This window comes from Haemaphysalis longicornis, unplaced genomic scaffold, assembly GCF_048455015.1.
Source record: "Haemaphysalis longicornis isolate Haplotype H1 unplaced genomic scaffold, Haemaphysalis longicornis Haplotype H1 scaffold_1, whole genome shotgun sequence".
NCBI classification, from domain to species: Eukaryota; Metazoa; Arthropoda; class Arachnida; order Ixodida; family Ixodidae; genus Haemaphysalis; species Haemaphysalis longicornis.
The window spans coordinates 103,888,320-103,910,892 of NW_027526203.1; the positions used below are offsets into that span (position 1 = coordinate 103,888,320).

The following is a 22,573-nucleotide window of genomic DNA, read 5'->3' on the forward strand; positions in this document are numbered from 1 at the left end:
ATGGCTCAGGGACCTAGTCGCACAACGTGCGAGACTTGAAACTGTGCACAAAGCACGTTTTCACCCCCAATATTAGCTGCGCGAAAAGCTTTACATTTCGCTCAATAACTACAGTAGTAATCACTGTTGAAAGGACTACCATGAGCGGGAAAGCTGCACATGCGTCGAACAAAGATACGTTATTGCGCGCCGATGTATATTTTTTTAATTTGCTTTCTCTCCTGATAAGGTGCAACTCGCATGGGGTTATTTTGAACCGCATCCGCTCTCCACCCAGCCACCTACGGTCTGTCTTGCACTAGACCCATTCCGCATTTCAGAAAAAAAGCGGCAGCCCAGGCACCCGCTGCCGCTCATGAAATTTACGTGGTGACCACGGACCCAGCGTTAGCCATGGGCGAACGGGCTCGACCCGGTGTTACGAATCGACTGTGTGTGTGCGTCTGTTAACGCGGTGCGCAGACTTCAACAGCGCCCAGCGCGACAACGCGCCTGGATACTTTACCACATAGCCTTGGGGAAGACCACTTGGTATATACTTTCCCACATAGCCTTGGGGAAGACCGCTTGCTTCGCTCATGCGACTTCGAAAATACAGCGCGGCCAGAACTCTCTCGAGCAACCTTTGACGGCGGTGGTATCTACCTCATCGCCTCTCCGGCTCTGCAAAAGTGCTTTTGTTTGTGCGAGGTTGAGTCTGGCATCTGTTGGACTCCTCCTTCCCCTTCTCAGCGTACGCCGGCTTCTGTCACGGGACCTATGGAAACTGTTTTGTGTATTTGCCCTTTTCGGTGGCGTGTGCCAACTCCTTTTGATGGTTGAGACTCCTGGTTATTAAAAGGGGCTTTCCACGAGCACCCAGTAGTCCGCATCCCTGGCTCGACTGAGAGCGTTTCTCTGCCCGTTCGACTGTCATGCTGTAAGCACGTCAGGGCGTTGCTCCTGTATCATTTCTGTTACTTCCTCGCCATGCGTTAAACCAGTTCAATTTTTCTCTCAGTTTTTCGGAACAGAGGCAACTCGCCTGCTCGCTGCTCGCTCACCACGCTACTACTACGTGACGGATGCGATGGAGCTTGGTTCTGCGGCGCCTTTGTCAATGTAGCCGCTGGTTTCGCTCTGGGACAGGAGCACAACTGTTGAAGCGTTCCTGCGGTGCCGACACTCTATGAATTGCTTGTTACGGATCGATTGTGGAGTGTGTGTTGACGGAGCGGGCAGGCGTGTTGACGGGGCGGGCAGCACGACTCGCCGTCGGACTTTCCTGCAGAGGCCCAGAGGTTGGTGGCAAAGCCCCATCACTGACAGAACCCTGCAGGTTCGCGCCGTGACCTCTGCATTGCGGCGCGGCCCAAGAACCCTCCTGTGCATGCGCGGGCTCGACGGGGCGGTTGTTCTCTATGTCTGACCATCGTCTTCTGTAGTTTTTCAATGCCAAACGCATCGCCCACTTTACAATGGCAGTTAGTGGGGCGCCTGTTTCGCTCACATGTCGTAAGGTAGGATCCCCAGCTTAACCGGGATCTCCCGACCGAAACTGAATTTGAGAGCGGCTAGTGCCTGGTTGCCAAGCAACCAGTCTTAGAGATTGTTGAAGTAGCGGCGCTCCGGCCAGCGATAGAAAACTCAGCGCCGCGGCGGAGCACGTTTTGCCAGCGTTGCCACTTTCCACCACCCCGTCGATCCGAGAGTAACCGGTCACGTGTCTAAAGCGCTGGAAAGGCTAGCTATTTTGGGGAGGAGTAGCAGGAGTAGAAGAAAAAGGCTTGGTTGGCCGCTCGGGGCTGAAACGTTTGGCATTGAAAAAAATACTGGATGTGATGGTCTGACGCATCGGCTCTCCGACTCAGCAAGAGCGATTTTGCTTGTTTGCACTTGATTCTGCTTTTAGTGTAGAAGATTTTCGAGGCCTGCTTGACAGTTAAGGAAGAGTATAAAAGGCCGCCCCCAACGAGCCGGGCCAGTGCGTTTCTGGGTTCCGACGGAGAACATTGCTCTGCCCATTCGAGTTGTCATGTTTTAAGCACGTCAGTGTGCCACTGTAACGCCGTTTTTCTTTACTCGTCACGTGTTAAGCAGTTAAGTTTGGCTTTTGGCTATTTGTCGTAGGGACGGAGGCAACTCTCTTGCAGCCGCTCGCCACCTACGCTACTCGTATGCCTTTGCCCTTTAATACGCACGACTACACTTTCAAGTTTCTTAAAGAGAAGCTTTTTTGTATCTTCTTCCGCTATTACCGGAGGTGGGGGAGGCTTCTGCATTCTGGCCGAATGGCCAGCTTGGTTTTATCTCACATCAGATATGGCTGAACTTCACGTATCGCTCCCGCGGGACCCTGAAAGCACATGCCAGTCTTTTGCGGAACGTGTGCTGATGATAATGGCACAGTATTATTTATTCGTTTGTTTATTTATTTTCCAACACCTGCCGCCTAGACCTCCTTGCACTGCCTTGAGCGTTTTCCACAATGGCTAATTATATTGCACACCACAATACTGACGCTTTCAGTTGCCCGGGGCTCCCACACATGCAAGCTCCGCAAGGCTCCGGTGCCCACGTGTGGTGTGCGCTCACGTCCGCGGCACACGCGCGGCGCTTCGTGGCGGTTTTTTTCTTTTCTACAAAATGGCGATAGTGCAGGTGTGCATAGCTCGCCCTGTATGAAAATAAACCATATTCTAGAAGGGGTCGGAGCAACAAAGGCTAGACCCGTAAATACGCCTCTCACGCAACGAGGCAAGCAGTGGTGGTCAGCGTTGCTGGCGGACTGGGCACAGAGCACGGTTCCGTCTGAACAATTACGGGGGCACGGAAACAAGGGCGAAAATCTTACGGGGAACCGTACAAATTAATTTCTACGGTACAGAAGAAAGCGGGCCGCTTATTTAAACGCCTCCCTCCCCGGCCTCGACGAAATAATGTCAGCCAGGGCGCACAAGGCGACCGTGAGAAAAGCGGCCGACGGAGCGCGCAGCGGTCGGTCTTAATCAAAGATGAATGGGCCCATAAATCACCAACCGCGGGAACCACCGGCTCCGGACTTACCCTTTTTCACGCCACACTTGAGGAGACCGCGGATCGGCGCGTTCGATCTGCCGAAACTTTGCACCACGGATACCTGCCAGCGCTCCAGGCCCGCCTACGAGCCTGTTCCTCCTTTTCTTCATCGGCCGCTTTATTTTGTTTGCGGGGCGAGTGAGCGCCCGCAGCGCAACAACATCGCCGCCGCTGTGATAGCTTGTTGCAGCAGCAGCAGCAGCGGCGGCAGTCAGGTGTGTCGAAACGCCAACGGCGCCACCGGCGTCGTATAGCGATCCAGCGCCCGTAGCGCACACGCAGGGCGCAGTTCACGCTCGGCGAACACGCCGCCAGAAACCTGGCCGCTGCCTTCTTCTCAGACGTTGCCTCCGCGACCAAGGCTGCGATCGGAGTTTAGCGGCTCGCCGAAGAGCAAAAGTAAAGCCGCCGACGTCTACGCCTCACTTAACACGCACCGCCTCCCGGACGGCTTTCTCTGGAAAAATCCGCGACCGAGACCCGCGGCGGGTTCCTTTTTCTCTTCCTTTGTCGCTTCCAGTTTTTCACGGAGCTTCGGCCGCGCTGTTCAGGCCCACCGCGTGAGCTCCATATTAATTTCGCCACATTATCCGTGCCGCCGGGAGCCGATCGCGCGACTCGGCACGAGCAAAGGCGGCGTCCCGCGGTCGCCGCTTTATTAAATCCCGGGACAAGTGATAAATAACCCCCCGGACCTCTTCCCTTCCGCGCCGCTCAGGGGCCCCTCTCCCCCCCCGCCGGCCCCCCCTTGGCGAGGTTGTTGTCGCACCCTGCGTGCGCCTTCCCTCGGGGAGGAAAATGCGGGCGAGGACTCCTTTTCGTATAGCGAGCAGCGACACCCCAAAGCTAGGTGCAACCAGAGTCCCTCAATTGAGGGACTCTGGTACAACTGTGCGAATGCATAGGTCGCACCCTGAGGTCCCCCTTGGTGTTTTGCTCTCTTCTCTCGTCCCCACGTGGTGGGTGAAAAGCGGACACCTTGTTCACTCACAATCTTGTAGAGCACCGACGCTGTTATTTTGGTGCAGTTCTCACGTCGCGGAGAACACGCACTGACATAAGAGTGCGTGTCCGCTCGTACCTGTACGCGCACCGGAGCACGCATGATCCCCTTCATGTTAATGCCACGAAGTATACGCGCTCGATGCCCGCACTTTCACGCGCCGTAATCCACCGAGAGAAACAAGTGAGAGCAGGAGCAACGCAGGGTGGGGCGCTGCGGTACATCGGTGCTCACGGCTCATTATTCAAAAGAATTCCGGCCGACAAACTTTCCACATCCGGTGGGTCGCACGCATGCCAACCCACCAACGTCTCTCACTCGCACCGTAAAGCTTAGACCTCGGCTTCCTGTGTAGCACCCCGCACCCCCACGTCCCTGTTTCCGTCCAATATGGACACATGTTTGGTCCCCCCCTGTCTTTTAATGCCACGTTTAGATGTGTCCTTCATGATCAGAGCTCATGCTATGTACTTTTACCTGGCGTAGTTATATGGGTGTAGTGGGAAAGGCGCTGGTTGAAAATGGCATTGACACGTGCTCGTTGGACGCAGAATTTACGTCCGGTTGGTTGCAACTTGCCAGCGCTTGCTTACCTCTGTTGTCGCATTTTTCACCCTATAAACGGACAAACATTCTCGGTAACGACTAGCTCCTGGTACACCAGAATGGCAAGAAATCTAGGTGCCTTTCGTTCGCAGTTTCCTCGAAAAGGGGGGCAAGAAATTACTGGCCTCGCAATTTATTTTGCAAGCGGAGTGAGTTCCCGAGAGCGAAAACAAGGGCGCTCGCTGACTTGAGAAATGCGACAAAACAGAAAAGACGTTTTCTCCGTTAAAATTAAGTGTCAAAAGTATCCCGGGTGATGTAAGTCGTTGTATTTCCCCCGCAGCCTACTGAGTCGAAGCAATTTGTGTGCCCTGACAGCGTCAGAAGACCTCGTTTACACTTTGTTGTTCTAAGAATGCCACTTGGGCCAGTACGCAGTTTTTTGCACAGCTGCGTAATGAGGCAGAAAATAGAAGACAACCTCCGCTTACGCCGCCACAGGAAAGCGGACAAAATAAACAAAACAATAAACTCAAACTATTATTTCTGTAAAACATTGTACTGCGACGGACAAGCGTAAAACTGGTATAAAAACCACTTCCAAAAGCTCAAAGACATGAAAGAGGAGGACGGACAAAGAGACAGAAAGGGAGATGGGGCAGCAGTATTTCTATAGTACTAATACGCGGCAGTGATTATGCAACGCTGACAATCTAGCTGCGTTTATTGTAATATACATAAAGAGAGGCATATACACACTGGAAGGCTTAGTGTTTATTCCCAGGGAACCCTTCACAGCACTAATTTAGAAAAAGGGAACGGCACTGCACTACGCATGGCCATCAGGAAGTTGCATATACAGTCCTCGTTCAAATGTGATGAACATTAATTTTGCCTAGTCATAGTACTGTGTATGGTTCACAGCTAAAGGCGCGAAGGTAGCAGCTATAATTGGTAATACATGATGCTGACAGTGCAAAACCGCATTGCTCTTACTCTCTCTCTCTCTCTCTCTTTCTCTTGCACTGTTAGCATCATAGTTGGCAGCATTGTGCCGGCTTGCGACCAATTCGCAGACGTGTATGTGCGCAAGGACAACTGTGGGCCAACGACCTGCTTTGAGACATTTTTTGGGGGCTCAATACGAACTCTCTGTCGCAAATGGCCTTGTCGATAGCACAACTATACACGCAAGGCGAAAGCTCATCATCCAGACTCCCAGACGATGGTCCCGACTATAGCGGCCTGGTGCGAAGTAGGTCTAACAGGCCTCTTTTAAGAACTTGGAAACAGAAGTTGTCCCGAGGACTTATAACTTCTGCATTATGTTTCGCCATCTATTGTAACCGCTGGTAAACACGCTGACGCTATAGTTGCTCTAATCTCTCAGTTGTCCCAACAACACAAAGATACATCCTCTTGGAAAACCCATGTGATCAAGTCACGGGTACAACGACATCCTAATGTTCGGAAATTTATGACTTCAGAAAAAGATGCTTCTACAGAATACGCCCCTATCAAATATTTTGGTAAATGGAAGAAAAAGAGGAGAAAGTTGCTTCGTAAAAAGTGTACAGCTGAAATCTAAAGATTATGCAAACTGTGCGAGAAGCTCTTCTAAATACGGCAATTTTTAATATTGTATTTTCAGTGACTTTTAAAGTTGGCTGAGCAGGAGTAAGGCTAATTGTGCATTAAGAAAGAAAGGAAGGGGGGTACCGTACCTGTTTTCTACACGTATCGGGAAGCGGCTCCCGCATCATGACGCGACTTTCGAATGATATCTTAAAACTGGTAACGTTTAAGGGCGCTGAAATGTATTCTTAAATATTCATCTAAGTACGTGCTCTGGTAGATTTAAGATGGTAGCAGATGATGGCAGTATGGAATAATGTATTTCTGCGTTAGACGTGGTTACGCCAATCAGTGCAAGTTTAGTTAAACAGCTTTTTTTCGGTTCGCGCCGCTTCGATAAATGCAAGGGAAAGCCGTCACAACACTAAAGTATTTATAAGGTAAAAAAAGAACACAAAGTAAGACGGAAAGAATGTGTGAGTGGTGTTAAGCTATTTAGGGCCATAACCGCCAAAAAATTATGGTGAACTTCCTCGTAAGGCATTTAACACGCCGATAAGCGATCTAGCAATTTGATCTCGTCCCTATATCACCAAGGTGTCCACATGGCGCCACGGAACAAGCCCATATAAGCGACTTGATTTCTGTACAAAAACCACAAAACAAGGGGGGGGGGGGAGATTGGCTAGAGCTCTCAATGGCATAAAATCCTAATGCGTGTCAGCGGACAGCGGACAGCGGACAGCGGTGAAACACCGCTATTCAGAGTGACCCGTGGTGGTCCTCAGGGTGGTGTACTCCGTCCAACGCTCTTCACTATGATGGGCATAGAGAAGTGCTTGCCGCAGTCAGTGGAAATATCCTTGTACGCAGATGACATCTGCATATGGAGTGCTGGACGCAACAGGCAATCAATTCCATTGCGGCGTTTCTGGGAACCCGAGGCCTAGATATATCGGCTGGCAGGTGCGCTGCCATCGCTTTCACGAAGCGTGATATATCAAATTATGGAATCACCGTTGCAGGCTGCACTATCCCCTTTGTTCCGCACCACAAGTTTTTGGGTGTGATTTTTGACAGGTCTCTGACTTGGTCAAAACACGTCCGCTATATAAAAGACAAGCTTGCGTCCTTCGCCAACATTTTCCGCATGATATCTAGTAACGCCGGCGGATGCAACGTCCTGTCTCTTCTTCGGCTGTATGACGTCATGTGCGTAGGATTGTTGCGCTACAGCCTTCCTGTTCTTCGCCCCCTCTCAAAAGGAACTGCGAGAGTCCCGCAAAGTATGCAAGCGCAGGTCCTGAGGGTGTGCATTGGAGTTCCGAAGACCACATCCACGGTGGGAACTATGGTGGAGTGTCGATGACTGGCACCACTTGCTCTTGGCGCGCAAGAGCTCCTTCGTGCTCAACTGCGATTTGTAGCACGGCAGCAAGGTCACCCATTAGCACTCAGTGCGAGATCTTCTGTCTCTGCATTATCAGCACCCTTCTCCGTCGCTACAACCGCCTTGGATGTACCCGCGTCTGCAAATTACAACTGGAGTGCCCGGCATTACCCTCAAACGGGATATTGCCACCCCTTGCTTAAAGTTCTTCGCCTTGGAACTGATCTTCCAAAAATACAGGGCCCACACCCATCTATACACGGATGGATCTGTGACAGCTAGCTCATCGGCTTTAGGAATCTGGTTTCTGTCCTCCCGTACCGCCTTCAGCGCAACGCTTAGACACAGGACGACATCCATGGTCACCGAACTTGCCGCTCTGCGTGCTGCTTTCGCCTACATCATCGAGCAACCAGCACGTCAGTGAGCAATCTTCACGGATTCTCGGGCGGCCCTTCATTGCTTAAAATCGTACCCGAAAGATCAGCTTGTCTTCGACATCCATGCGTTGCACTTACAAGCTATAAATATTTGCACACCATCATGTAGAGCTTCAGTGGATTCCTGCCCACTGCGGTATAACTGGGAACGTCAAGGCGGACACTGCGACATCGATATCGCATGATCTGCACGGGCCAGTGATACCGATACCGTTCTCAAGAGAAGATGCTTCTGCCCTTGCGTCCAAGGCTGCCTGGAGATTTCAGCGATCTATGTGGGCTGTTGCGCAGCAAAATTACTGCCGCTTCACTCCATAGACCCGCACGGGAACTTTCGGATGCCTGACGGACTTTCGAAGCATTGCGAAGCGGTTCTTCACCGCGTGCGGCTAAATGTCGCTTACACAAGTTATTTTCGATTCAAGGTGAAACAGGCCGCTTCCCCCTTCTGCACTCTTTGTGACGTGCGCGAGGACTTGAACCACGTATTATGTGAGTGTACGCGGTATAGAGCAGCTAGAACGTCCCTTTTAGTGCCCTTGGGTCTTCTGCTTTCTAGAATACTAACTGTAAGTGACGTGCTAGGCCCTTGGTCAAACTCTAAACGAGCATCTCGAGCGACAAAAGCTCTATTGTCTTTCCTGCGAAGCACAGGACTTCATCAGACTCTTTAAACAGGACTCTATTAATGAGCGCATCATCTTCATCACAGTCATTATCACCATCTCATCATCGATTTCATTTTTTCATACATCTGGTGTAGCAAGCTAGGCGCCTTGGCCAGGCTAACCTCACCAGTATCATTAAAGACTATTCTCTCTCTATCGGCAATTTTCCGCGGCCGCGCTTTAACTGAATAAGCGTAATGCAGAAGGACGTGCGTTTGTGTGCTCAAGGCAAGGTTGCCCGAGGTTTATAAGTGCACTGAGGTTCTATAATTGAGCTCAGTAATCAAATAACAAACCCATAAGCTCAACTGTACAGCGCAGCCACCTTATCGAATTCACTTTAGTGACCAGTTAAAGGCCTGCGGCGTCATCAACCAGGCCTGTAGTAAGTGTTCGCACGCCGCTGTTTTAATAGGCTACACTTAAGTAATTAGGATAACCGTCGTCATAGCAATAATCCCAACCGCCTCATTCATCCTCTTTCTCCCTTTTGATAGAGAGCGCGGAGACGAAGAGTTCACGAGAGCACTATACTCGGGGACAACTTGGGAACGACAACGGAAGTTGCCCCTGCGACTCATCTCCGCACCGGCTGTTACTCCGCGCGGCGGAAAAAGTGCCTTTCTGCGAGTATTTTGAATGTGACACGAGTCGTTTCCGTGATTTCTCGCACTTAATCTGCTTTTAAATTCCTGCAGCAACTACAAAAAGACTAGGTTTGAAAAAGAAGACGATGTTACGCATTAAGCTCAATCTCGTTTCAAAACGCGCGCGCGTGTTGACATCCGGGTCCGTCGCTTCGGCGGAGTGATACACTAAATGAGCTATTGCCGTTCTTAACTTGCACCCGAGTATAGTTTGGGCCTGTTTTTACGACACTGGAAATATTTTGTAGCGCTGACACAGAGAAGTACGGACCGAGGGAACACACACGGGTTAAAAACTGGATATTGACAATGAAGAGTTCACTCGGCGCACTCGCCTTGCGGCAGGGCTTCTGGCTGATCTCGAAGGAGGCCTTGAAGGCGCGCCTCTGCGCCGTGGTCAGGATGGTGCGAGGCCTTTTGGGACCTCGGCGACCGTCGGGACGAACCGTGGCTCCGGGCCCCGCCGTGTTGGGCTGACCGTTGTGGCCTCCGCCTGGAAGGGGACCGTTCTCACCTGCGCCCGTCACCACCAGCCTTTAGTCAAGACGCGAGATTGCGGTAATCGAACTGTTTCCCGCGGTACCGTTCGCTGTAACCCCAGCATTGAGCCGTCTCGTTAGATAAGTGAACCATATGCCCTGAATCGAACAGATTTACGGAAATGCCCAAGGTAGAGTAAGTTTCTGCGAAAGAAAACTTGACATACACCTGAACTGCAGCCGTGCGGCTACAAAGGAAAGCTCCACAACTTCCTCGGAAACTACGCATTGAAGAAAAATTCCGGACCATGACGAATTTTTCTTCAATTGCGAAGTATCCGAGAATGCTGTACAGCTTTCCTTAGTAGCCGCTCGGCTGCAGTTCAGGCGTACGTCAGGTTTTCCTTCGTATGCCCTGAAGTGCGTACGGTTCCGTGCTATGAAGTCCAACGCCTGTTTATCACTCCTGTCACTAATTTTGATAAGTAATCCTTAATAATGCGCAATGCAACATGCACACCTTGCCCTGTTGTCCCGGCGCAGATGCGACTTTTTACTCTAATCGCATGGTGAGCCTTGTCATTCGTCAAATTCGCACATTTGTCATTCTGGAGTGTTGGGGTGAAGCCCACCTGCAACGATTCCTTAAAACATAGTCCATCTCGCCGTTCTGCCGCAGCATAGCACTTTTTACGGCCGGTCAAAAAAAAAAAAAAAACGCACGCGTAACTAACCTTTGAACCGTACTTAAAGTTTATAGCAGTATTTCGCACCGAGACCCATACTAAGAGGGCGAACCAACTGCCGACCCTTGCGCACCAGGGGAACTTCGCTAATGCGGGGACCATAGAGTTAACTAGTTATCTTGGGGATAGATATGCTATAAAAAAATTAGATGTCTACAATGCGACTGTTATCACTGGCTGAAATAGAATGATTAATATGATGCAAAGATATGCTCCTCAGCCTGCCTCAAGGTCAAAAATATTTCCATGCCGGCGCTGGTCCAAATGATTGTGGGATTTAACGTTCCGAAGCTACGCCCGGGCTGTGAGGCGCGCCGTGGTGAAGGTCTCTGCATTTACTTTAACCACTTGGGAGTCTCTCTGACGTGCGCCTGAATCTCGACACACGGGCGTTTTCGCTTTCCGCCTCCATCAGAAAAGCAGCCGTGGCGGCCGGGATCGACCCCGCGTCCTTCCCAAGCTCAGCAGCACAACGCGCGTTGGTCGAAATGACTTTCGCGTAATGGGGCGTAGCGAGAATGGTTACCATATCGACCGCCTGAAGACACTGTGACGGCTGCATGCGTTACAACATACAATTTATGAGGATAAACGCTAAATGTCAAGAAGACTGGTCAGTGCGGACGAGGCCGGCTGCCGGATTGCGCCACGATTTCGAATTCATGTTCAGGTGTACTAGACGCGGCTGCTCATAACTGGCCTCACCGCTCAGGTGAGAGCGGGAAAAAAACTGTCTCCCGCCCTCCTTCATGCTGGACAGCCGTTTAGAGGCAGCTACACTTGTCGCGCACAACGCGGGGGGCAATTGGCGCCCACGGATGCATACCTCTGGCGCCGGGCAGGGCCGCGTTGGGCGCATGCGCCGGGTGTTGTGGCGGTGCGTGCTGCTGGCTGGGCTGGCTCTGGGCGCGGTGCGACATGGAGACGAGAGCCATCTCCTTCTCGAAATCGGGCCGGCAGTAGAGCCGCGCGGCGCGCACCACGAACTGGTCGCCCTTCTGCAGGGTCCGGCCGCACACGACGCAGGCGAAGCAGGCCACGTGGAACACGTGCTCCAGGGCGCGCATCACCAGCTCGCTGGGCGCGATGCAGCCCAGGCAGCCGGCGCACTTCACTCCGAACAGCCTGCGACATCGGACTGCTGCGTGACGCCTGTACGACTGCGGAGGGCACTAGGTTGACCGAGGCGAACCCGTTACTACAAGCCTCCGTTACGCCATGGCGCGCCGGTGTACCATCGAGATGCTCGTAAAAGCAAAAATTCCTCAACTTAGGCCTGCTTACGTGCTTTTAAGGCGAAAGTCTAGCGAATATCAAAGACTGCTTTACTGCGGCATCGTGTTTACGTCTATTTCTTGGCTTTCGTTTCCTCGTCTTTTGGTGCGAAATGCTCCGGCAGGCTGATCGACGGCAATTTTCACGCGGAAGCTTCCCAACAGACCTGCGCGCCGTCACGCTCACCACTCACGTGGCACGCACCAGGCCAATTGTTGTCACTGCAGACGTACCTCAAACTCAATTCGTGATGTCTCTGGCCGATTTACTATTATGGGGTTGCAGTGCTCAAATGTCCGACGCCTTTACTATGCACGAGGTGGGGCAAGCATTCAAGGGAGAAACGGAACAAACAGCGCTTGAGCAGGAACGACCGCGAAGAGAGAAACTCGTTTCTTGTTCACACGAAGGGAAACTGGCCCAGTTTTGGCGTTTCGTACGCTGCAGATGTGGAAGTTTGTCCTGGGGGGTCAGTGAGAGAAGAGCGCGCCTAACGAGACCCATTTGGCGCGGGACACGCAGGAATGGGGAGAACGGTTCCCGGGTCAGGCGGCTGCGCGGGCAATGGCAGCTGGGGCTTGCCCGGACGTGTTAGACGCAGAGGTCGACTGCAAGCCTGTCCCCTGTGCAAATTGAGAGAAAGATGACCGATCCATTTCGGGTGCCTACGTGACTACGAGACAAACCCCGCCGTCGGGAGAGTCATGCTTTATTCACATCTTTCTCAGCATCTTAACTGTCCCCATGTTCCCACGCTAGAGTCAACATGTAAAATATGACGTCATTAGAAGGTTCGCTAGGTGGACGTGGGGACGTGATTCCCTGCGGATCTGCAAAAATTTTGGTATAGTATAAAAAATTTAGAAGGCCAAAAAGCGCACATTGATACTTCACCTGTACATTAAAAAAAGTTTCGCTCGTGATTGAGAATGAACCATTTCATAATCACGCTACCCTTATTAAGAGGCGCGAAATACTAACCGCCAGCGATTAACAAATACGATTTTTTTAGTCGTGCGTAATTAAGTTAAGATGAATGCAGGGCTTTGTATTCGAAATATTCATGGAGAGGTGCATCAATACGGGTTGCTACGCAGTAGGTGCAATTATGCAAAAATGCGCACACATTATGGCACACAAAAACGTCGTGCAGAATGCTGTAAATTTTAAATGCCCATCCTATTGGACAGACGAAAGCTGATGAGAGTTTCTTTTGTTACAGGCCTTCAAAAGAAATATAATTGTCACAACGCTTACACATACCTGCTAATCAGAAGTTTATGTGCGACCATTGAATATACTTCTACGCGTATGTCCTGGTTATGAGTGCTGTTTTTGAAGGAGAGGGGGGAGGGGCGGACGCTTAATGAGAAATTTCTGTTGCCTTTTTGTGAGCCCCAGAGACACATGTGGTTGTGTGCAACTAAAACATTTTTTACTTTAAAAATGACGTGTTGAAAACAAGCAGCAAAAGGCTTTTACTGTAAATTCTTGTTTTATCTAAAACAGGTTCATCTGGTACTGTTTTCCTGGGGGTCAAATTAAAGAAAATGTAACTCAATGAGCGTCAGTTCCTTGTGAAAGGAAATTAGCTGCGAGCTTACGCAAGGAGACAGCGCGTTATTTTCGAAAGGGACAGCGTACAATGCTTGGCAGCTGAGGCCGACGCTTGCGCAGGTGCGGCTGCAGGCGCACGCCTGATGGGAAAATCAAGGAAGGGAGGATTATGAGCCCGGAAAGCGCACGTGACACCGATGGGTTCTTGTGGTCTTTATGGAAAACACTGGAAAGACACAAACTTCTCCCTCATAATGTGAATAAAAGGGATCTGAGAAACCGGGATGAACGTCACAGAACGTAGCAGCAGCACTGTGGTATTCTGCGCCTATAATAATTAGCGGGGTACAGCGAGACTTGTTTAAGCAGTCCAACCTATATTACCTGACAAACTAAATTATCTTTAGAAAGCGCGTATGTTCGCGAAATATCCTCCGTGCCTTACGGCGGCAATAATGGTGCTGACAGTTCTAACCCCTGCAGGGGCGTAACAACGAGGTTACAACGTGTGATATTTTGCTAAAGTTGGTGAAAATAGTTGTCGTAAATTAAATACAGTGCGCCGTGGTGCGACTCCGCTCGTGTTTCTTAACACTGCGCTTGCGTGCCCGCACACATAGAACACGCACACACACATGCAGCACACACAAAACACACAACACACACAACACACGCGGCACAAACGCAACACGGCACACACACATACGCACGCACACAGGCACAGTACGCACACAAAACGCACAACACACACACGGCACACACACAACACACAACACACAGACACACACGCACACACAACACGCACACAACACACACGCGCACACACACACAAACACACGCACAAACACACACACACACAACGCACACACATGCACACACATGCAGACACACATGTCGCTTGTGTGGTCTGCATGTGTTGCGTGAGTGTTGCGTGTGTCTGCGTGTGTGTGCGTGCGTGCGTCACCATTGATTTGCGTGATAATTCCTCTCACAAATGTCACTTTTGCGAACAGGCCAAGTACAAATAGGCTGACTTGCGTGACGAGTGGGCGTGCAGCGTACGTACTTGCCTCAGGATGACGGCCTAGCTCCCTCTGATCACTGTACAGCGAACCAGTTTGGTTCTTCGCGCTTCCGCACATAGCACACAAATGTAAACACTGTCGCACGGTGGTCTTTAAACGCCCTTTTAAACTAACGATGTCTCTATTTTACTCTCACTGCGTGCGGAAATTGACCAGGCTTGACACAGTGACGCCCGAGAGACAAAGGAACAAGCACATCGACAATATTCGGAAGCCAGCAGTGAGCGCCGTGGGAGCTCGCAACAATATGATGATGATGATGATGACGATGATGATCCATTCAACGTGGTTGGCACGTGCCCACAAGGGGCCAGTGCTTTAAGCGTTGATTGTGGTCTGGTGGGAGTTTGCAGTTTTAGTCAAATTTATTTTCAAAAGAAAAAAAAAACAGGGGCTTCAAACGAAAGGCACTGTGATAAAAACTTGAATTGACCAAGAATTATAGCTCTCTGATGATTATGGTGCCCTCGAAGAGCTTCGCACGTGTCAACACGAAGGGATTGGCCCTAAAAAAATAGCAAAGTGAAATGTAAAAAAAGAAAACAGGTAAAGAAAGTGGGAAAGTGAAATGAAAGGTTTAATGTAATAACAACCTGCATTGTGCAGTAGTTCTCGCATCCTTAGCAATTCAAGCGACTTGTCGAAGAAAGACTAGCGCGAATAAACTTACAGGTCTCCCCTTTTACAAACACCCTCAAGAGTTCATTGAAGCGCACCGCATTGAGCACCTCGAGCACTCCCCTACCACAGCCCCCCGAACACGCCCTGCACCCTACCGACAACACCAAAGATGGCCTGTGCATAGAGTTTGGCCTGTGCACCTACAGACACTAGATGAAATTTCAGAGTATCGGCACTCCTTTATCTCGTTGTCGTACTCCGCCGACAGCGGCCATTGGTCGAACCGCCTCACATGACATTTGTTTACCCCTGAAGACCCATGGGCGCTGACATTTTGGTGCCTCTGTGTGGCCGCGTGCGCGCATTTTTCAATAAGTCGTCATTTTCGGAGCACAGTGTGGCTGCACAACACGTTGAGAGTGAGTTTTCAAGCCCCAGACCGAGTAGCGGTGCCGTCCTTCTCTGCACTGGGCTACTTCAACAGGCTGGAAGGTGAAAAACGACTGCTTGGCTCCCCGCTGGCAAATAATGACAGTGGCCTAGTGTAACCTGCAGCCACTAGAAAAGCGCAGCTTATTTAATGGCTCTTGCGTAACCAAGAGCCACTAAGTAAGCTACGCTAGCGTAACCAAGCGTGGCCCTGTCGCACCGTCGCGCTGTCTCGAAATCCTCGAAAAGTAAACACGGCTGTCATAGTTGCCAAGCGAAACCCGAACCAATGCCTCCCGTCAATGTCGGTCGCAATAGGGCGCATAAAGCTGGCCACCCTGGTGTCAGGCACCAAAATGGCTGCCGCCGTGCGTCAGTGTCGTTACTCTTAAGCGTAGCTTATTTAGGGGTTATGTACACCTACCCAGACGCGCTAGATCACTGCAGAGGCGAAAGATGGAAATACACTGCAGCCGACCCCTCGCTGACCAAGAAACAAGTACCATGGGGACGTCTTTAAATAGACTAAAAAGTACCCGAACAAAGGCCTGTATATAGGCACCTTCAATCAGGAGTTCGCGGCGGTAAATGCAAACACTGTCCCGAGATTTCGAGTTTGGCACACATGCTCTGGGAATTCCCTAGTAATCAAAGAACAGAATTCAGAAGTTGAATAGGCACTTTTGTTTTCCCCAGCAAAGAGCAGTGGGAGACCGTGCTGGTTAGCGAGGGCCCCAACATACAGCAGTGGGCTGTCCAGATGGCCGGGGACGCCGCTAAGAGGGAGCCAAGACATCCTGGCTGGACCTTCCCGCTAGACACAATAAAGTTATGGGCGCAGGTGGAATTCGATAATAAACAGTTTTGTTGAAAGCCTATACCCTTTTTTACTACTTTTAGATGCGACTGCATCTCATTCACTCGCCTTGTCCCTCCATACGGCGTTGTTGTTGCCCGTCCACACCCCTCCCCCATTCTCCTCGCCGCGCGAGCTGCGCTCTCCGCCGCTCACCCCCTCTCCTCTCCGATAGCGAACACTCTCTCGCGAGGGTCATTGGATTCGATTCGATTGGCTTGGCTTGGCTTGGCTTGGCTTGGATTGGATTGGATTGGATTAAAGTGGATTGTGTTGCGTCATAGCCGCGCCACGTTGCGTCATAGCCGCGGCTGGGGGTTCACGGCACGTTTCACGCGATGGGAGAATCAACATATCCGAAACAACGGAACCCCCTATGCGTCGCATCTACACAGGGGTTCCCGAACGGCAACCTAAGACACCCCTCCTGGCAATAATATCTATATATGTATACATATATATATATATATATATATATATATATATATATATATATATATATATATATATATATATATATATATATATATATATATATATATATATATATATATATATATATATATTTCAAGTTTTTTAAGTTCAAGTTTATTTCACTTTTTTGCATAACATAAGCGAGTACAATGACAAAGGAGGTCCCGAAGTTGAGAACTGTCGGGGGGACCTCGTTACATAACGTAATTTTAATAGAACAAAAGGCAGCAAGCATTGAGCAGGTTTTAGAACATCCTAAAATATAATTAAGACAAGCAAAAAACAATAAATCGAATATATATATATATCTATCTATCTATCTATATATATATATATATATATATATATATATATATATATATATATATATATATATATATATATATATATATATATATATATATATATATAGTCTGAAAATTCAAAACAACTCACACAGAGCGCAAGAAAATACCGTCACGCGAAAAACATTACAAAATTAAGTTTACTGACGTTTCCACTAGAAGAACACCAGTCTTCATCGGATGAACTGAAGACTGGTTCTCCAGTAGAAACGTCAGTAAACTTCATTTTTAAATGTTTTTCGCGTGACGGTATTTTCTCGCGCTCTGTGTGAGTTGTTTTTTAATTTTCTGACTATATACACATACACTTGCTTCGTGTTTTCAATTCCGCATGGTTGCTTTGTAGGAGGTTCACTGATAAATTTCACATCATTCCGAGCTTTTATTTACAGTGTGCTCTCCTTAAGACTAATTTCATGGTTGAGATGAACATTTCAGCTCTCTTGTAACGTGCACAATGCAAAAAACGTCCGCTTAAGACAAATTGCTCATAATACGAACAAATTTTCACGGTACCGAGTTCATTTTAACGGAAGTTTACTGTACCTGTTTCTATAATCGAGCAGTCGCACATTTTGTGTGCCGTCAGTCAGACATTTTGTGTATCATTTCAGAGCAGGCCACTTTGTGGGTCCTGGACGCCAGGTTTCCGACCAACATAGTGATCTAATGCTTCCGCATTAAAATTGTCACAATAGGGAATTGTTATGACAGCTAACACTAACGCAGGTCCCCCTGTTACACGCTTATGCACGGTACCTGCAATTTTTTTTAAAGTTTCATATGAGCGCAGCATTCTGCGCTCGGCGATTCGCAATTCGCGCAAGCTCTGCTTGAAATGTGACGGAGTCCAGGGCCCCTGTCCCCAGAGCTGCAGGAATCGAGCTTCTCAAGTCGGGCCAGCTCTGCACGGCCCAGCTCTCACTGGGTATCGTGCGGCCTTTAATTAAAGCGGCGGCCGCGGCTTCTCTCGACGACGCCAGCGCGGCGTCAGCGAAAGGGCCATCTGCGACGAAGGCGACACCGCTGATCGGAGGCCTCTCCGAGCTTCGCCAGCAGAGAAGGCCGGATTTGGCGAGACGTGCGCAGCCTCAGCGCAGCAGGGAAGAAAAAAGTGCATATATCTTCTTCGCAGTTTCTGACCAAGGAGGTGAGAATCAGAAAGAAGCCCGCCAGTGTTAAAGCTCTCCGAATTCCACAAGTTCGCTTTCACCGCATTCCTGCAAGAAGTGCTCTTACCTGACCTACAGACACCCAGGCAAAATAATCAGGAACAAACGCGTCACAGAGGTCGCATGTCGTAGATCAAACCGCCGCACATTCCCGAAACCATAGAGTGATAGATCACATTGTCCACGCATTGAAAAAAAGTGCAACGTTAAATTGGATGAGGTTAAGAGGACGAAATTCGACTGGGGAGGAGAAGTAGCGGGAGCGGAGGACAGTGAGTTTTCATATCTTGCCACGAATGGAAGCGGAAGAAGACGAGCATAACGAAGACGCGCTCTGCGGGGTATGTTCTAAACACCCAGAGGACACCATCATCATCATCGTCTTGCGGGGTCACTCACCCCATACTCACGAGCCAAGCGTCCAATGAGAAAGTTCCAGCAACGACGGGGGAATGCGACCACGCGCAGGGGGAAGAAGGCGGAGGTGAAATGCTGCGGTGACACACAGCCCTCGGGTGCTCGGATCCGAGCATGCAGCAGCGGCCATCTATACGGACAACATCTGCACCTACCGTCAGCAGGTGATCAAGTCAAGCATCGGGAGGGGACGTCCACGAGGCCGCATTTGCTGCAACTGCGAGAGCCCGGAACACGGTGTACCACAGCGGACCTCCATGCGTGATCTGGCCTCCAACAACGAAGCCGTGCCGCGACTGGCCCCTACCTACGCAGCCACGCCGCAACGGGACTAAAGGTGCGACCGGACTGGTGCAACTGTAAGCCGTGTGCTGTGTTCCATCGTGTAGTAGAACTTTTGCTTAAGTCTTTGCCGGATCGTTAAGCTATCGCCTTTTGTTCTACGTGTCTGTTCCGTGTGCCTGTCTTGGGTGGACCGGTATATAAACGCAGTGTCTTATCCCGGGTGTTTCTCTCAATTACTTTGTTTTGTGTAAGAACCTGACAATATATAAGCATCTCCAACTGTGCAAGTATTTTTAAAGATGGCGTCACGGGTGAGAAGCAGTTAATGGCGCCTACGCAGAACTTTACCGAACAGTCCTTAGTTCTGGACCAACGCGCCGGAGCACTTCATGGGCTCTGAGACGTGCCGTAATGCGGGGCAATGGATTAACCCTCCGAGGCCTGTTCTTTAACGCGAGCAGCTAGATAATACAGATGCGCACGGCAGCGTTTCTTGTTAAACAGAAACATAACTGCAGAAGCAGGAAATCATACGCATACCTCACGGGCATCAACGTCAACGTGATGGCGGGGCAACTGTACCCACGTCTTGCGTTGCAAAGAACAGTCTAAATAGGCAGCGTAGCTCCAACCTGAGTACCACGTTGAATCTACGTTTTGAATCTACAGACGACGAAATTTGGTTACAATTCAAGTCATACCAATTAACAAATCTGCACAATTTACTCGAAAACAGCGAAATACCTAAACTAAACATATTTAGGTCGCGAGGGTCTCCCGGCGTCTGCCCTCCTTTGTTCTTGTTCGGTCGACTGACCTTCGTCTCTAGCTTCTTCAGATCCACCCCAAATATCCCAGACACTTAAGTTTTATTATATTAAAACGGCGCCATCATGGCCGTGTCCCGAAAGAGTGTGAGGAGGGACTACTAACACACACGACCACGGCAACCAGAGGTTTTGACACAAACAATTATTTTATCCACACTCTAGAGCTAACTTTAACTCAAGCTTCAGGGTAATCGGCAAAGGACGAGTAAATAACTAATAAAAACCAACCGACCCATACCAACTCCGAGCGCTGGCCATCGACCTTCGGGCGGCCTCTATAAGTATTGTTCCTGCGACGCGCGCCGAAAATATGCTCAGCGCCGAAGACATCCCCGGCCTTGTCAACCAGGCGTGTCCATTACAAAAGGAGCTGTCAGTCCCTCGTCACATATATCCGTTGTAGCAGTGACACTGTAGAGCTGTTACGAATTTGAACCTCACTGCGTACATTGGCTGGTGCAACATTTAGAAGCGCCGCGGCGGGCCTTTCTCTATTCATCTCTAGCCCCACGAATGACGGCGCATCGAGGATGACCCCCCCGACCAGGACGCACCCGCTCTTTGCATGCTGTAATGCGGTAATTACCCCCGGCAACTAGAGAGACCTTCCGCCTGCGTCACAAGGTACCCTCTGCGCCGTATAGACGTGAAACAACAAAGGTGCAGCTCCCCCCAAAATGACATCAACCACACTTCCTTGGCTGGGATTATTTTTATCGGCTAGACGCGCTACCCGGCTTCCCCCAAAAAACGATGAAAAGCGGAAAGCGCTTCCGCGTTTGCTCCTAGCACCCCTCGAACACTTCAGCGGTGCCTGCACAAAGAAGCCGCGCAGGCTTTTATGCAACAAAAACGCAGGACAGAAAGCCCTCTGCGTTCTCGCAAAATGTGTAGGTAATTGGCTGAATAAACCCATTCAATCGTTATTTTTGGTTTTTTTTATTCCCTCCTATGGACATATTTGATCTATAGATCTCTCGAACCCGAAGACAAAGCTACGCTCCAAAAATGAGCATAAGAACAGCTGCTAAATAAATTTCAGCCACGCGTACGGACACCAACTGCATAAAAATCCAATGCGTGCATTGCCCAAGATATTGGGTATCTTTCTAGTACACTTTCGCAGCTACAAAGGTTGTGTCAAGAGGGCAATATCGGCCTAAGGCATTCGGAAACTTTTATCGGCCGGAAATATCGGTCGATTCGGAATAAATTGCTGCATACAAGTTTTTAGTGCATGACCCGTTGCTTGTAAGCACATTTTGGGGGTAAATTTCGAAGACGGTAACGCAGATTTTCAGATATTTAAATGGGTTGGAACGATGCAGGTTCGAATGAGAAAGGCGCTTTGGGAGTGGGTTGAAACTGGAAGGGCGTTTTGGGAACGGGCTGAAACAGGAAGCGCCCAAACGGGAAGGTCGTTACGGGAGCGGGCGCACACGGGACGGGTCAAGCGGGAAGGACGTTTCGGGAATGGGTTCAAACGGGACGGGGTCAAACGGGAATGGGTTCTTTCGGGCTACACCCATCCGAGCTCCGTGGCCTCCGACATACGAGTGGTAGCGTGTACGAGGCGAGCGGCCAGCCGCTGTTGCAGCCGTGAAGAAGTCCAGAAGCCGTAGGCTAACGTAACTGTTTACTTCATAGCGAGAGGGGAGCCGAAGCCAAAGAACAATGTCCCGACGGGCGAGGTTACAATACAGGACTCGAGCAGAGTGACAGCATGGATTCGCTGCTCAAACAGGAATGAAATACAGCGCTTGGGCGGCTTCTATTTTATACCCAAAAGCCGCAACGGTCAAAACGCCAACAAGTAGCAACACGCCACGAACGTCACAGACACACACAACGCTCTTTCCACAGTTCGTGAGTCGTCGTTAGCCTCGGCGCACGTTGAGTCCGAGAGAGGGGAGAGAGGAGGATTCCGCTGCGACCGACGGGGCCTCTGTGTCCTTGAAACAAGCCTGGGCGTGTTAAGTCGGCGCGCTGATGATCGCGCCGATAGCGAAACGTCTGAGCCGGGCATGTCGAGGCGTGAATGTATGACTCACCGACATGCTGGCGCCTCACGGCTGTGGGGCGCACGTCCTTGAAAGAAGTCTCGACGTGCCGCTGGCAACCGCCGGAAGCGCGTTGCAAAGCGAGGCGTCTGGCCCGGCATGTCGAGACATGAAAGTATGATTCGCCGACACGCTGGCGCGTGCCGGCAGAAAGGCGCACGTGGTGGCTTCGCCGCCCAGCCGAGGAGTGATGCGGGAAAATACGGCAGCGTTGGCCGATTCGTAACACCGCTTACGCGTGCGGAGAAATACCAAGTGTCCAACGCTCTTTGCACGATCTGACAACAGACGGAACATTGATGGCAGGTGGCGGCTAACTTCATTCATTCGTGCTGCGGCACTATACTAAGACGTATGGAGCAGCACGGAATTTCGCGGCTCGCTGACAACTCGAGGACTTATTGGCGAGCTTAGAAATGAAAAAAGAAAGAACGAAGAAGAACCAGCATGGCTGCTTGCGGATGCAACAAGGAGGCTTCGCCAGATGGCCGAGGAAAGAAAAGATCCTGTATCCATTCAGCACGGCCGTTGTAATGGGCAGCGAAACGGTTGCTTAAAAAACAAAGCGAGAGAGAGCGAGTCGAGCCAGCTGTTAGTTAGCCATTATTCTGTTTTGG

General features: G+C 50.3%; 1 protein-coding gene across 1 annotated transcript in view; it reads right to left on the bottom strand.

The window, feature by feature from the left end:
* Positions 1–22,573, bottom strand: part of LOC144178523 (LIM homeobox transcription factor 1-beta-like) — a 296,217-nt gene that overhangs the window by 19,206 nt on the left and 254,438 nt on the right. Inside the window, exons 4-5 of the mRNA XM_077706447.1 lie at positions 11,378–11,676; positions 9,662–9,840 (exon numbers count right to left, since the gene is read on the bottom strand). Of these exons, the coding sequence (XP_077562573.1) occupies positions 9,662–9,840; positions 11,378–11,676 (478 nt within the window). The remainder of the gene's footprint in view (positions 1–9,661; positions 9,841–11,377; positions 11,677–22,573) is intronic.